Source organism: Tenebrio molitor, chromosome 2 (genome assembly GCF_963966145.1).
Source record: "Tenebrio molitor chromosome 2, icTenMoli1.1, whole genome shotgun sequence".
NCBI classification, from domain to species: Eukaryota; Metazoa; Arthropoda; class Insecta; order Coleoptera; family Tenebrionidae; genus Tenebrio; species Tenebrio molitor.
Genome location: NC_091047.1, coordinates 27,260,727 through 27,278,587, shown reverse-complemented (window position 1 = coordinate 27,278,587; position 17,861 = coordinate 27,260,727). Strand labels below are relative to the sequence as shown.

Here is a 17,861-nt window from a genome sequence, read left to right as displayed (position 1 = left end):
AAACTATAGTCTTTGCCAAAACCAAATAACCACCAACACTGCATTCTACCCAGAAAATCAACCGGCAACGCTGTGTACTTAGATTTGATTGGTCTTGCATCCTAGTACTATCAAAATTGCCATTATACATTTAGTGTAATTTTGTTTTCACCAACCGAATTCAACAGGTGGTGGTTATTTGGGTTTGGCACGGCCTATAGGTACTATGCTTAGGCAAAATGACTTTCCAAAATCTCTTTTAAGAACAGACCGAAAAAGAAAAAAAAAACTGTTTGTAAGCTCTTTAATCGTTGAACTTTACTTCTAAGTGAAAAGTTCTGGAGACAATTGCAGCAGACAAATGGCAAATGTATCTGGGCGCAATTGATAAAACTGAGTGCACTTCCCATAGCCATTCCAGATGGTCGAATTTGGTGAAATAGGAGTAGTAGATTAGGTCTCTGCAAAAATTTGCATCGAACCGGATCAACCTCCTCGTTGAAAAATCCAAATCCAGTGCATCTGTTGAAACATATACATAACTGCGGAATGCTGATGGCAACATTTTAAGCCGGAATGTGGCCTTAACACTCTTCGGCTTTTAAACCGCTCCGGTGTAATTTGTCGAAATCAGATCCTCACCGCTAGGATATAAATCCCGGATCGAGATAAATTCGTTTTCTTCAGTTCGGATTTTTGCAGGCACCGCACATGCCATATTGATTACAATGGATTTAGCATTTTATCTTGGCCCCTCCGTTGGCGCACCAACTCCCCATTAATCTCCCGATTCGTTCCGGTCGGCTGTATTCTGCAGTTTTATCGACAGTGTAAAACCGTCCTATAAATTTGAATTATGGTTCCGGCGATTCTGTTTACATTTTGTCGCTTTCCTAAATTAATTTCCAACATTTGGAAGTGGTCCAGTTTTAAAATGACGCCGATATTGAGACCCTCTCCACATATCAGCACAGTGCAGATGACAAATTGAGGTCTTATTTGCTTGTTTTACAACGGTTTATTTTCCATGCAGAATGTTAGTTTTTCTTATTTTCAATATTTGAAGTGATCTTGTGATGTTGACGTTAACAAAGTCAAATATTTGGAAAATATTCAAAAATTATCGTGCGTTAACCCAATGGCGTTTTACTACGACACAAACGGTTTATGTTCGGCGATCATTAAAATGTTTTCCTCCGTGTAAACACGCTCGAAATTACTGAAATATTCGCCATTTCTGTCTGGTGGGGGATATGCTCGAGCCCACTCCGAAACGGCTCTTCTGACCCCAAACACTCCATATTTCCAGATTTAAACAGCTCCCTACAAATTGTCTGCTGGCATGCAACTTTCGGACAATCTGATCGAAATATGGTAATCATCTGTAATAACATACAAATATCAGGCTCGCCCACTTTTTCTCGGTATCACCCATTCCATGGGCGTCGACGGGTTAATAACGTGTCGTTAAATAATTCGAAGATATTCCAGAATCGTACAAACGAAGGTTACATCCAGCGGGTTCTGGAATGTCGTTAGTGGTTAATTAACGCAGTGCATGTTTTGTTTTGCCTTGGTATTAATATTTATTATTTCGCTCATAAATATCAATGGTTCCTGTGACTCTCGAAAAACACTCGCTTGTTTGCTTGTGCACATAAATGTGTTAAACAAGATAAATAATTTATTCTTATTATGTTCGCTGTAAATATGCTTTGGAGCGTGAAAATTAACAGCTGTCGTAAGGAAAACGAGGAGGGGAACTTCAGGTTGTGCAGCTTTCCGTGAAACGAACGAATTCCGGAAATTTTCGAGTGGAAGTCGGGGACGAAGTCATTTGCACCGAAAATGTTTGAAGTATCACTCTTCGGATCAATTGAAATTTTTTATTACAGCTTCTTTCAAAACAATTGCTCATACATATACATATTGAAATCTCTTTCATCACAAGAACAAATAATTGTTTAGGACTGTTGACATTCTGCAAGAACACTTTACACGATGTAGGTATTGCTTTCATCAAGTTTAATTTTTTTTGCATGTTGCTGAATGCAAAAATACCACAAAATAAATGTTATAAAGAACAAATCAAGTTTGTTTGGAGCAAAAAATTCTTGATGTGTTCTACACATCGTTTCATCCTGATATGACGTCAGGGAACTGTGCAGTAACCATAAATCTGATGGATCTCGCGACGAAGTGAGCTCGCTCTGCTTATTTGTTTCGTGGATTTTAATCTAAACGTACAGTCTTGATGCTCACATATTGTTGCAATCTCAACCGGCAGAAAATATTCTTTAATTTAATTCCTACTTTAATTTCTTTATAGTTTAAGATGCGATTATGTACTAATTATTAGCAACTACGAGTACAATTAAATAACATAGTTTCATATGCTATAATTAACAACTTCATCCACAAATCTCATGGTAATTTAAACTGGAGAAATAGGAAATTCTTCCATATCTTAATAGAAAACCATCACTTTGTTAGAGCTTGTTCACAACTTTAAAAAATTCAAAAAGTCCTCGTACATTTGTGCCTTAAAAATAAATAATTAAATTAAATTTTGAAAAGCGTTGTTTTTTTACATTTAAATTCTTAATCATTCTTCTACATAATAAGTAGTCGTCAAGTACCCGTTGATTTCTTTTATTTTATCTATTTCACTTTCTCTTGAATCTTTTAATCTTTATGATTATGATATACATGATATACATATATTCTGAAACTCGGTAGGCACAATCTACAATTAATATTCTATGATTGAGCATGATCAATTTTTTTCAATTAAATTTTTGTGATGGAGCTAACTTTATAGCGATTTAATATCAAATTGGTCCAAATATTGAAAGCTTTTTTTTTCTCTACTAGTTACAGAACTCCTCACCTTTTTGATTGATCCACTTCCGACTTTGAATTATAATTAGGTAATAGTGAAAATTGCGATCAAATATCAAGTTAAAGAAAGGTGGAATCCAAGACCGTTTATGGTAGAGCTGAATAGGACAGCTCGTAATGTGATGGCCCCCCAATAAATCTTTTTGACGCAGGGCTGTCGGCTCCCCCGAAACCATTTTTCAGGTCAGTACTGGTGAAATTCCAGTTTATGATAGAAACGATTCGCAGCAAATAAAGGATTTTTCTTTAAATGAAAAATAGATATTTTAGAAAACTGAATATTGAATAATTTCAACTTCATTACGTAATTTATTTGAAAATTTCTTCAGAATGCTTGCCGAAATTGCTAGGCGTAAAATAGTCGAGTTCGGCCCTGACAGGGTAAGTACCTGCAGTTTGGCGATGGGGTATTGTAAATCTTACTTCTGGTTTGGTTTGTGATTAGGCACTTAGTGTAACTGCGTCATAAATTCCTGGCAGTTGTGCGGCACCTTCTTTAATTGCAAATAAATCGGCAATGTGATGCGTTTTAATTTTTTTTATTTTCAGATTTCTGTTCTCTGTATTAGTTTGAACCTATTTAGATTAAAACATTTTTTTTTAATTTTGATTAATTTCACTTTATCGCCTCTTGACGCGAAACCCAATTGATAATAAATAAAATAATGGGACAGGCTTATAGCTCCATAATGTGTGTCTCTTCCTAGCCAAGCGTAAAATTTTTTCGATAATTAGAAACCGCGTAATCGCAAAAATGGTAAGTGTTGGACCACCCTGTATGACAAAATAATTTTTTTCTTCAAACGTCCGTAAAATATGACATTGCACTGCTGCATTGATAACGCTAAAGTGTCACTCCATTGTCATGGCATATAACAACCTGACCAGCGTCCGTGAAGTTATTATCTCCGCTGAGGAGCGTCCGTGAAGTTATTATCTCCGCTGAGGGACATAACATAATATAGATACATAATACATATTATGAAGAACCTTTATTTCGTCGCCCTACAATTGTTACTATGTATCACAGTTTATCTGTTTTTTCTTTATGTTACTAGTTTATATTAAACTAAAGTGTAGATGCAACGTTTAATCATTAACTAAAAAATTATAAACCATACGGCTTAGTACCCAAAGAAAATCCTGTCAGATTCTTAAAACTAGTCTTAAAACATTTTTGAAACTGCTGACAAAACCGTTGTTTTGGAACCACTTTTACTTTATGGCTTTTTTAAAAATGTATTTGTTTTTATCGTTTTATATCAACTTGTTTTATTTGGATATCCATATAAACGTGTACATTATTTTCTTTGCATGCAACAGCCAAATAAATTATATGTAAGGATCTTGTTTGTACCACGTAGTAATTCCTTCTTGTAGAAGAGTTGCTATTAAAATATTAAATTTCAAGAAATTCTTATGAATTTATTAATAAAATTAATGTGGAATTAAACACTTTTAGTAAACACATTAATGGAAAACACACACGTTAATACATAGAAGAACTTTCTAAAGAACGGGCAATAAATGAATGTTTTTAAAAGCCTCGTTGAGACACCGAGCGAAATACACGATCTTTATTTTTTCTTTGCGCAATTTCCTAGTCAGCTTTTACCGGAGTTGCGACCCTCAAAGCGTCACCGTTTATGTCCACGAGGGTTGAGAGAGTGAGATATGGCATCGCCTCAGAAAGCTCTACGGCGTCTCTCAACCCTCTATCGATCGCAATAAGGCAATTCACCGCACCCACTTGACATCGACATCTCGCTTCGAGTGGTGCGGAATGACGACAATCTAACGGCATTTGTGCCCGTCTATCCGCCCTTTTAAACCAGTTCAAGATTTAATAAAAAGTTTCACGACTTCAAAAGGACGAACCACCCTCAAAGAAATCAACTGCTTCCAATTTCAAAGCGTCCATAAACAAAGTAGTCGTGATGCGCAATATCGCCGGCGGCCATCCGCCTCTTCAAGGAGCTCGTTGCCGTATCAGATATCGCACTTCCAAAGGTGATTTATGTTGATATTGAGTCTTCGGTAAAATATTTACAACGAAAGGGAATGTTGAGAGCCGCGAGTTAAACGATTAACATTTAAATTGTGCTTTCAGAAGGCTATAAAGTTGTCAAAGAGAGATATTTATAATTAAGTTTCTCAAGTTTTCAAACTAATTACTATTAACTGTAGATTCTTTATAGATAACTGGCGGTAAAAAATTGTCTGGAAGCTGACCAGATTTGACAGCTAAGTCAACAGAATTTATTAGTGCAGAGAGGATTCAATTTCTTGTAGGTCCTAACGGTGAATATTCAGGAGTCGGTAAGATGACGAAGAAGAACGAGTTCTTACCTTAGATTCCGTTTTGAGCTTTTTGGCAGGAGGGGGCGAGGAGCTCCGCTCGTCTAGATTGGTGGAAGATTGCAGCGCGACGCTGGAAGCTGCCACCTTGGCCTGCTCCGGCTTGGCGGCAGAGCCCTGAGCAGTGGCGGCGGCCGGGCTCGGCGGCGGCCCGGGGGAGGGTCCCGTGGAAGCCCCCTGTGGCGGTCCGGGCCCGGTGCTCGCGGGGAACACAGATCTCGGTGGTCCGGTTTGCGGAGCACTCACTCTCACCATACCGTTCATTTCGGCCACAGAAACAGTCACAGCACCGGAAGGTTGCGAACCGGCGACTTTCTGTCCACTGTTCTTGTCACTCGACGACGACGATGACGACGACGACGACGAGCCGTGCTTATCCCTGATTTTGTCGCGTCGGTGGCCGCTGGAGCCGCGCTTGCTGTTCCCCGAACTGTTCGAAGACGCGGTGGGCGGCTGGACCGCGTTGTTGGCGGCGACGTGCTTTCCGGCGGCGCCCACCGGCAGCGCCGTCCCCTTCAGGTCGTTCTGGTCCGCGTTCCCGTTCAACTCGTTCGATTTGACGATCTCGTGCTTCGCCTCCGAGGTCTTGGTGCCCGGTTTCGTCCTCTTGATCTTCATCTTGAGGCCCTTGTCGACGGTGGCCGAGTGCTCTATGGCCATCTTGGCTGTGGCGGCCGCTTTGGCGGCTTGCGGCCCTCCGGCATTTGCGGCCATGGCGATTGCCGGCTGGGTGTTGGCACCCTCGTTGGTCTTCTCTATGTCCGCATCCAAGTCGATAATCAGGTCGCCGATTCCTATATCCCACTCGTTGTCATCGTACTCGAAATTTGAGGGTTGGGTGGTGGTGGTCGCGATGTCTGGCTTCGCCGTGGCGTTCCCTGTCCTGGAGTCCGCCACCCTCGCTCGGTGGCCCGCTTCCTGCGAGCTGGATCTCATTGGGGCCGCCATGCGCTAGTCCGGGCCCCGCCGCCGAGTCTTTGCCCCGCGGCGCCCGCCAACTCCACACACTGCATCTTACCCCTGCAACAAAACTACCCGTTAACCCACCTCTCTATCCTGTTTACACGATTAAAAACTACTTTGCAAAATCAATCGGCCAAATATTTTTGACAATTGAGCTGCGTTAATCGAAATAAAAGCAATCAGCAGCGTACTTGACCACAGATATTTTTGAACACACGTTATTATTATGTATTATTATTGGTTTTTGTTAAATTCTTTTCGATATAAAACCCTGGAACTGTTAAAGTTTATCCTCAAAGTACGCGTTGAAGAGTCGATTGTGAACGCATCACGGATTACAGGATCACGGATCGGCTGTTTGAATCTAACCTAAAAGTGCATTGTTTTTGTTTTTACTCTGTAGACTGACAAGTGGTGCGTTCACAAACGACTCTTCATGGCCAACTTTGAGGAGAAATTAAAATGAACACGCGATACCTCGTTTGTAAAAGTCAAATAAAAAATTCTGCTAACCACGCATTAATCTCAAATTAGAATTAAACTTCTTCCTTCTTCATGTAATCATTTAAAAAACACCAATTTAGAGTTTCAAACCTGGAGTGCAAAACAAACAACGAATAAATTCAACTTAATGAAAAAGAGAGATTAGTACCAACGACCACACATTATGCCGCAGCTGTATCCACCATACCTTTCGTCCAACAAGAGTTGTCATTAAAGTCCAATTTGTGTCCAAGTTTGCTTTTAATTGAAGGAAGCTTAACACATAATTTTTGTGTCTCGTATCATACCCATAATTGGGTCGGTTCGGTCAAATTGCTTCTGCATCTGCTTTCTGATCACTGTTCTATAACTTCCAGCAGAACAGGATAAACACTCCGCGGATCTCTCTCATTGTCGACAAATTTAGAGATTCTCAGACCGCATTCCGGCAGTTAAGCAAATAATTTGTAACAATTTACGAGTGCTTAGCAATCTCTCCACATTCACGTCTTTCAGCACAGGAAGCTGCTTTTGTTTTTGTTGTCACTGCGTATCCTGCCGCTGACGTGAGAATAATGAACGGGAATGTTAATGGGCGAACGAAAGCAACAATAAAAAACTCTAATGAAGAATTAAGTTCTGAATAGGGAGGAGAACAGAGAGATTATAATTCCACGGGTTTACCTCCGCGTAAATAACATTATGTTCATTCGTAAGATTATGATATATATCTTCCGGCGGAAATGCACCTGCCTTGGATAGAATGTTAAGATTAATCCAATTACAAATTATCCTAAACACAGCCTGGAAACGATATTACGCAGCTGGCTGGATTATAAACATCAAGGAAATAACTTCGCAATTCTGAGCTCATTTGTTACCAGCTCGACAAATTCTGAAATCAACCGGAATTTGGCTTATCACAGGTATTTTTCCGTAATTGCAAGCCAACCTAGCTAGCACTTGATCAACATTTTAATTGGGTGCATATGTATGCATTTATTCCTAATTAAATGGCATGCTCATTTAGCAACTCTTAAAGGAAAATAATTGTTTGTTATTGTCATTGTTACACATTTTGTAACTGTGAAGTCTATAATAGAATAATAGATATCGAATTATTTAATCGAACATCTAAAAAGAGAAACCTATAATGTGAAGCTTCAAGGTCTTGCGGGGGCCATTTGTCAAAAAGCCAAAAGAAAAAAGGTAAGCTTATATTATTCATGTGAACAAGGATTTTTTTATAATAAAAAATTGAAAAAATCTATTTATTTGGAGAGCAACTCATTACAAGGACAACGTTACATAATATCAGATAGATATATGTATCTATACATATGAGAGACGAGCAAAAATGAAGCTTTAAGGCCAAACTGTAGCTATTTGTCCGAAGTGCAAAAAAAGAAATAATTGAAATTATTGGATTTATCAACTTTAATTTACGACCATCTGAACAAAATATTTCTTTTATCAAAAATGTAAAAGTATTAAACTGTGCAATTTATCACAATCTAAATATTTACGTATAAAACCCAAGCAAATAAAGTTCCAACGATGTTTTTCAGAAAGGCAGAAGACGAAAGAAACAGATGAGCGTGTGAGATTAAATCATCAAAAATACTAAAATGTGACAATCGTAACTATTTTAATTTACATACGAGTACTTTATTTAAAGTGAAGCCTTGTTCTCGAGAATATTTTTTACAATTGAGTACAGTCGTTATACTAACATTATATCGCGCGTTCAAATGAAATCCTGGGCTGGGAAGGCGTTGGAAACCGTCAATTGTTGTGTTTTTTTAAAGCGTAGATTAATAGGAGTATGTTAACAGCTAACCTAAAATTTAAAGCCAAAAAAATCTTTCTTTTTTTCTCTCTTTGCAATGTTTTACATCAAAAATTGAATAACTTAACGATTCGAATTCTCGAACCAACTATCTAAGGGCATCCTTTGCTGAAAACAAACATGTTCAATTATGTCCCGATTAAACACTCGTATCAAACGGCGGGAAATTCAAACTTCACACTGTTCTGAACAGTTTAATTTTTCCAACGCCTACTCAGCCCAGGATTTCATTCGAACGCCCGATATTTAACTTATAATAAGTCACTATTTCCCAATTTTTATTTTTTTCCGTTTTCCCTCATTGTTTAGCGAAAAAAGAATATGATTAACTCCAATTCAAAACTGGAGCTGTTTAAATATGAAAACACCCACAAATTTTTTTGCCTGTTGGACAAATGGACGGTGACTAACCTTGAGACTTCACTTTATAACGTTACATACCTATACCTACAGCCCCCATAAACACTATTGATCCCTATGGTAAAGTAACACGGTTTGTTGATGTCACACATTCTAATTCAACGAGAATTAGCACATTGGTCTATGGAATATGGTGAAAAGTTTTATAAATTCTTTTTGCAGTTTGTTTTCACCCATCACACCATTATTTTCTCATTTCGTAGTCTAATATATGTATGTAATTTAAATAAGTCGTACATGAGGAAGAAGTAAACTAGAATAAGTGTTTAAAACTGTGGCCAAGTCTCCTAAACAAACACATAAATAAGTGAAACGCTGAACAAACGCTGTATATAAAACTTTAATTGATTCTTGTCATTTAATACAAACATTCAGCTGGTAGCTGCGATAATAAATACCGTGGGTAATCATACCTTCATAGCTTTCGACTTCCGGTCATAAAACATTGATCGATTATACGATGTAAATGAACGCGACTCAAAAATACACCGGAAGAATAATTTGGATAGCCATATTAGGCGTCCTCCTGCCCATCAACTAGTCATGGAGGTAGTAAGTCATTGTATTTTTAATGGCCAAGTCGAAATCGAGCTACTTTCCGCTTTACTAAATATGAAAATGCGTAATATTTATTTATGAGAACATCTACATACTAGAGTTTACAGCGGACGATATCAAAATAAACAGGACTGACTAGCAGGAGTTATTAAAAGCCGGACACACCTGAATTATCTGCAGTAATAACGACCCACGCCGGTTCAACTGCTTCGACAGCAATAAAACTTTTCTAATAGAACAGGATTATTTATGTCGTTTAGGTCGCATAAAGAGATTTCCCATTTAGTGGTGATGGCGCTCGATTGAACCCACCTGCCACCGATCGAACTACCGCGCACTAAGGCCGAGTACCCACGATCAGCTACTGCGGCCAAGAAAAATGGCAGTCATAATTTCCAGACTTGTCATAACTAATAGTTTTCACTTAGGCAATAACCAAAGAGGAGCGTCTGGAAAGGAGACACTCTTTTATCGTTGCGCGTTCCCCCTGGAAAGTCTACAAAGATGTAGATCACACTCGATGAAAGTCACAATAAAGAATGATTCTTTGCAACCCGTCGTGTGCGTCTCCATTACAATTCCGACATGAACCCTCCTGGTCCAGGGGGAGAAGTTCGATCTTAAGAGATCATCAACCCCGACATCTGTCAGCTCCACATCAGTCCCTCTTCCCTGTTCAAATTCGCTCGCATCCATCATAAACGCGTGTCGTGGGTACAAGCCCCAAGTAATTGTTTCCAAACAGGCGCAGATATTGTCGGTGCCCACCACCTGATAAATATTCATCCAGATCCGGCGGCTCTCGTTAACTCGACATTTTTAAGCGGCGGTTCTGCACTGTGCAGATGAAATATGCAAATCGGTTATGCGGCCGTTTCACGATAAACCGTGCAATTAGTGTGTCATTATGAGAAAACATGCGCATTACTATCTACATGGGCGTAATGAAGATGTCGGTCATGTCACCCACTCTCCTCGCACCCACTCCAAACTAATTTACTGTTGAACTACCGACGAATAAACACACGCCCGCAACATAAATGACGAGCACACACGCCAATTGTGTTACTGAACAATGCGGCTGGATAAGAGATGGTCGGTGTGGACGAGGCATCACTTTTTGGTTAGTCGGCCCAGAAGCTGAGCACCGGGCGATACAGGAGTTAGGCCCGGTCCACAGCGCTACAAGCGACAGGAGTTCTATTTTTCAACGACTCTCAAATTTGTTCAATTCATGTTGAAGAAATATCTACATATACGAAATAAGCCTTAATATTGTGATTCAATCGTAATTATCGGTGAAGAAACTCTGCTCTAGTTCTGTACAGTGATTTAACGGAAGTTGCTCTTAAAAAGCGTACAAAAATGTAAAATTTGACAGTACTTTAACAAATGCTATTATTCTTAACTGTCTGCTTTGAATTTCAAACACTTGATTACCAATATCAACAACAATATTTAAATAGTTAAAGGATAACCAGGAAAAATTAAATTATAACTGATATGTTTAGTTGACAAACTATAAGAAAATAAACGCACTACAAGAAAAAGACCGTGTTGGCTGAAAAGAGCGTCTGATGTGAAAGAATAAAAGTTCATTAAAATTTTAAAACATTAAGACATATCAACATCTGTTCTCATTTATCCACATTACAATAATTGTTAAATTAGGGTGACACTCGATCTCCAAAGCCAGTTTAGATGTCTCTTAATTGGAATTTAAATTCATTACTACTTCGTTTATTTCGAAAATTAACTATTTATTCCTAGTTTCGTTTAAATATACGAGTACACTCTGTTCACTGAAAAACCACACACTTACATTTTGCTTGTGTAAATCAGATTTACCATTACCTGATGTCACTGTCATTGTCAGTGGCAGGAATTGAAATAATTCGATTTCAGTCAATAAAAGTGTACTTAATGCCCCCTCTAATGTTACTGTTATCAACATTATAGGTATTATTCTTTATTTTCAATATTTATTGTGGGTTATTTTAAGTCTGGTATAATCAAAATTCGTTTGTAAATTATTACCTGATAACTTAATACGGGTAAACATGGAAACAAATATCAAGTAAATTTACACAGCCAAAATATTGCAAAAATCTTTCTCAAGACTTGTATGCTTTTTCCGTGAACAGAAGTGTACTAATATTACCAAAAGAAAATTTATCTTGAAGTCAAACTCAATTTTAAGAGGGGTTTTAAAATAAGACAAATCAGAACTTCCAAAAAATATTGAATAGGGAAAGTAACTGGAAAAAAATGTATTTAATAAAACTAAGAAGCGAATGAGGAAAAAGACTAAGAGAAAAGAAAGATATTGAATACTGCATTATGATGACCGACTGATTTGTAAGATCCGGTATCAGCCAGAAAATTAATACATAATACATTTTACAAAAAAATTGCATTTACATATTTAAAACAAATCGGATTTTTAAAAAACACTAACGGAAATAAAGAAAATATGTGTGTAGCGGCATTCTAAAATTAGGGTATTCTTACCAACTAGGTACAACTGTGATAAAAAGAAATTATGAACAAATTGAAAACAATTTATTGCATACAACTACGAAGTAAAATCAAAAGAAAAATATCACTACTTCAAGAAAAAAAGAAACATAATTATTGCATTGTGACTGACCTATTAGCTTTAGTTATAGTCAATAAATAATTCTAATTTTCAAAATAATGGAGTTACAAAAAAATTGATTCAACAAGAACAGTACAGGTATTATGCAACGAGCATTTAAGGATGGCTGTTAAGACATGAGTATGAGAATTACGGCACGAGTGTCTTAATAGCCATTGAATGTAAGTTGCATACACTATTTTTTTCTACGACCAGCTCTAATAATAAAAAAAACTATGAACTGTCAAAATTGATAAACTCTAGATCTGTCAGATGCTCATGGCAATATTTGATATTGACCGCCGTAATGCTGCATTTTTTCTATTGGTTATAAACTTGTATTTTAATGAAAAATCTGTATCTTAATGATTATCATTAAAGTACAGATAGTAAATATCTAATAAATCAATTAAAGTATAGGAGTAGAAAAAATTGCTTTAGGTTAACTTGTATTTCATTATTCTCTGTTAATTTTGAGAAGTATAGAATGGGACAAATGTAAACAGTAAATGATGAAACTCTCCAAAACATTCCTTTAGGAACAAAGTTAGTCCTCACAAAAAGTTGTCCAAACAACTTTTAAAACATGAATTACCTACCTTTGGTAAGAAAAACACTGTATATAACGAGGAGAATACTTTGTAAAGAAATGAAGAAAATAAGGAAAAATAAAGAGAAAAAAATGGAATTGAAGGATTTGATTATGCTAGCTGCTAAGTTCAAAATTATAAGAAGATGAGCGAACCAAAAGAATATTTGATTCTACAAAAAAAAAACATCTAACACTAAGTTTTACAACATTAACACATATTCATGTCAATTCACTCCATAATTCATACTTAACGAATTGAATTTGAAAAACACTCTCTACATACAGATATTTCCAGCTTGTTTAATATTATTTTTAGCAATTTACTGGCTTATGGCCAGACAAATCTTAATTCGAACTACTCACATACCGCTATTATCTTACCAACTTGTTAATTTGTTAAGTCGAAAGTTTGCAAAACGGTTATCTAATGAAAATTTAATTTTAGTAGCATTTTAAAAATAATGGTAAATACACTCCGCGACAACTAATTAGCCTCACTCCAAAATTACGCTTGTTTGCATGTTATGAAGTGAGTTCGATTTGTTTTGTTATACATTATCAAATTATATGAAATTTTAATTATTAAAAATCAACTCAATTATTGTTTAGTCCTTTTTTTAAGAGCAAACGTTATTTAAATGACTATTCAATTCACCTGTTTTTTTCAAATATTAACCAATAAAAGAGCAGACATGTACTTTCGTAGCCTAGCAACAGAAAATTCCAGCGAATATTCCACTCGTGAAAATATAACTGACTATTCCACTAGTGGTCGAGGTGAATATTTTAAACAAACCTTGATTATTATTTTTATTCAAAGAAATTATTACTTTCTTACGAAGTTAACTGAACAATGAAATCATGTGTAACGCAGATTTGCGAACTAGCTTTGAAAATTTTTATTTTAATCATTGATTTGGTTCATTGAATAGTCTGTTGAATACAACTCGTAGTCAAAGATAGTAGAATATTTTTCCGATGGTATCACTTATGGTCATTACGCTTTTGAACACCATTCGTGCTACGCACTCATGGTGTTCATAAAGCGAATGACCATTCGTGATACCACCACAAAAATATTCGACAATCTTTGACTACTCGTGGTATTATAACTGATAATTTCGTCGCGACATCTGATTAGCCTCACTACAACAACCTAAGTACAAAAGCAAAATATTCGTTAAGTTAAATCAATTTAAGGGTAAAACGGGAACAAAAAACAATAACAAATAAAAACAGTCATAAAATAAAATAAAAAGTACTAAAAAATTAACATTAATGGGGTGTGTGAGATCCTCCTTTGCGGATGATTTCAAAAATTCTATTTGGAATAGAATTAAATAAAGAATCTAGGTATCCCTGGGTTATGGTATTCCATGCAGCCTGTATGGCATTGGTAAGTTGCCCTACGTTGTGGTATTGTTGATCATTACCATACAACTGTCTGAAAAGCCTACCCCAAACATTTTCTAAAATGTTTAGATCGGGTGACTCACTAGGCCACTCGAGCACATCAATATTTTCTTCTTTTAACCAACTACTGATCAAACGTGCAATATGGACTGCAGCATGGTCGAATTTCTAAATGCACCACTCCTTTAGACGAAATTGCGCCCCACACCATTACCCCGGCTTCCCCTCTGTGGTGACGAACGGCAAATTCTTCTTCTTTCATGAAAATACTATAAATATCCATCTGGACCGTCAAGGCAAAATCTTTTTTCATCCGTGAAAATTACACTATTCCATTGCTCTTGCCACGCCATATGGTTTCTTGCAAAATGGAGGCGAGTTTCTCTATGCCTTTGAGTCAGAACTGTTTTTTTCAAGCGACGTCGACTTAAGTGTGCACACACTTTTTAACCAGCTTCTGTACGGTTCTTAAACTAGCTGCAGATTCTATTACTTCTTTAATTTTTCTGAAAGTTATAATGGAATTGGAGGCTTCGCGTAAAATAATTCTTCTTTCCCTCGCTGTTGTAGCAGTGCCACCTCTATATTTTTTTCCATAATTTTCAATATCTTGAACAAAATTATTCACGACCTTCGCACTACGATGGATTCTTCTAGCAATTTCTCGATTGGAGTACCCTTCTTCTCTTAAACATTTAATACTGCCAATATCTTCGGCAGTTAGTCTTTTTCCGCGACCCATTTTATTTTAAGAACTTCAAAGTTTAATGTAAATAACCTATTTATTATTTTTTTGAAAATTTTACTTAGTTTAAACTTAATTATAACACTGGTCTACAGTGAAAAAATATTCTGAATAATTTTAACTAATTTTTGCTTGTCTACCCATGCTGAATACGAGTTGATAAGTAAAAGTCATTTATTAGTTTAAGTTTTCACGATATCTGATATCAATGATATCTTCCAAATTTAACGATCCAAACCTCCTTGAGCTTGATAATACTGATATTTACGAGTTAGTTGGCATCAAATTTTGAAAATATTGTGTTTTAGTGCTCTGTCCTGTATTACTAAGTGATAAAAGTTTTAAAAGTTAAAAAAATAATCATATTTTATAGCAAAATGTCTCTTTTAACACTCTTATCACTTAGTAATACAGAACAGAGCACTAAAACACAATATTTCCAACATTTGATGCCAACTAACTAAGTAAATATCAATATTATCAAGTTCAAGAAGGTTGGGATCCTTAAATTTGGAAGATATCAGGTGTCGTGAAAACTTAAACTAATAAATGACTTTTACTTATCAACTCGTATTCAGCATGGGTAGACAAGCAAAAATTAGTTAAAATTATTCCGAATATTTTTCCACTGTAGACGAGTATTATTGCTGGACTGTTTGTCGAGATGTTACAGAAGCAGAATACAATATATACAGAATAATGTATAGAATAACAGTATGATTTCTGTTAATTTTTGCAAAAATCTTGTAATTTTTTTTTTTTTCCTAGAAAACGGAAACTAATTTTAAGTATATATTATAAATTTTGTATTCAGCATATGAAGATTAATAAAAAAAGTACTTTACGCGAAGAATACTTTTTTAAAGTCAAAATTTGTAGACTAGTGTAATTAGTGAGGCTAATCAGTTGTCGCCATTAAAATATTTCTTTTGGAGAAAAAATTCTGCAGTTAATTCTAAGTTGTCAGAAGTGACAAATTGTATTCCAAACCAATCGTTACCTACCTTGGTGCATTAAATGACTCTAGGAATAATACCTATTAGCATCAAAATTTTGAAAAAATCTGTATTTTGTGGGTGAGGCTAATCAGTTGTCGCGGAGTGTATGTAATTGAAATTATTCAAGAACAGTTTCTACAGAAAGCCATTGGAAATCAGTCCGATATTTTAACCTCTGGTAGAAAAAATGGGTCAAAAAAATCATTGTAGACTTTTGTTATTGTCATTAAATTCAAAATTAAGTCACTTTGACAAAAACATCAATCTTAACCTCAATTTAAATCACAAATGTCTTTCACCAACCTGGAGAAAACCGATATGGTTTTTGATCTATGGCGAAGCCCGTGGAAATTCAGAACTAGTACAGCAAATCTACGGTGAAAGGTTGCCTCAAAAGATACTTCCCGATTCACGAACCATTGTAAACGTTGTGCAGCATCTTCGCAATTGTTGCCCGAATTAGTCAAGGAAATTCCTCTAGCAATTCGATGAAAAATGTGATACCTTCATGGTGGTGCACCGCCTCATTACGTTCAAAACGCCGCTCAGGCAATTCGTGAAAACAGAGGCTTTCTGAATCGAATTCTGCTTCCTTGGACACGTCGCGTCGTACTGAAAAGCTTGCATTACAAACGATGACAAGTATTTCGAGCAACTTCTTTGATGTTTCATTTTATACTTTTACTCACAATTACAGTATTTTTACTTTGTTGTTCAACCCTTTGTTGTTTTCTGAATAAGTTGCAGGCACTGTTTTATCATCACTTTACAAATTTTAGCAAAAGTTGATGATGAAAACATAACCTCGAATGATATAAAAACTTGACTTTTTAGGTTCGTCGTATCGTACGTCGCCCGCCCGCCAGCCCGCCCGCCAAATTTGAAAATTTTGAGCGTTTCCCAAACAAAGTGATTCCTTTGATTCTTTTGTAAACCATTAACATTTGTATAAGGCAAGTTGGGCTATTTAGCCTTCTTTCAACACATACTACCTCAGGTTAAAATTTTGTAATTAACTACTAATTTAATGGAATCTACTTCATTTAAACACAACCAATATCACTTACATTTCACTTTTTCTTTTTTATGTTGGTGTTCAAAAAAGATGAATATGACTTTTATGACTGTTTTATGAGATCTAGTGACAGATAGCAAGTATCTGAAAGACAATGGCATCTCCTCAAACAAAGGACAGAGGGTCTAAAATATTGATTCACTTGCACACATCAAAACCCTTTTTCAAAGTGCCAACTATGCCTATTCCATCTTATTACTGAAGCAATTTCTGACGCTCAACCTCTGGATTCATTTGAAATATTTTTAATAATTTGACTATTTGATTATTAGGTAAACAATTTGAAACATTTTAATTGAAACGTAAACTGATTGGCACCTTGTTAGCAGCCTGTTACCTCAAGCGCCTCGTTCGTTACTTTCATTAGACTCCATGCTGTTGAACTCGACCGACCGAAAGAAAGGAGGAAGTATTTAAGAAGAACGAAAATCAAAACATCTAATTTTCGAAACTCACTTTTATGAGATGTCTCTGTCGCTTTGAAGTATAGATCCCTTGGGGCAAATACAACGCTGTTCCACCCCTCAAGAATAAACTGCACCGGTTTCCGCTGCGATGATGCTTTCAAGCTAGATTAATCCCCAAAGCAGGCCTATCAAAGACTCGTGTTGGACACAGTCGTGACAAAACGCTATAGCCATGACACGCGAGTCGAGTGTCGTTGACTCGTTCAGATGTGTACAAACTGTAAATTGCCTCACTCTGTACGTTCTCATCGCAACATAAATACACATAATGCATGGTGGAACGCCACTTCAAACGGCGACTCCATGAAAGAAACATTCTTCGAGCAAAAAGAGCCTCTTTGTTGGATTATGCACAGATCGTGGAGCATGTTCGAGTGCAGATCAAATGTTTTCCTTCTGAACAAATAACGCGATTTACTTTG

At 36.5% G+C, this 17,861-nt stretch overlaps 1 protein-coding gene across 9 annotated transcripts in view; it reads right to left on the bottom strand.

The window, feature by feature from the left end:
- sbb (scribbler) overlaps window positions 1-17,861 on the bottom strand; it is a 148,815-nt gene that overhangs the window by 50,276 nt on the left and 80,678 nt on the right. For all 9 annotated transcript variants that reach the window (XM_069039855.1, XM_069039852.1, XM_069039850.1 and 6 more), the window contains one exon: window positions 5,230-6,258. In XM_069039855.1, the coding sequence (XP_068895956.1) occupies window positions 5,230-6,186 (957 nt within the window). In that variant the 5' untranslated portion in view covers window positions 6,187-6,258. The remainder of the gene's footprint in view (window positions 1-5,229; window positions 6,259-17,861) is intronic.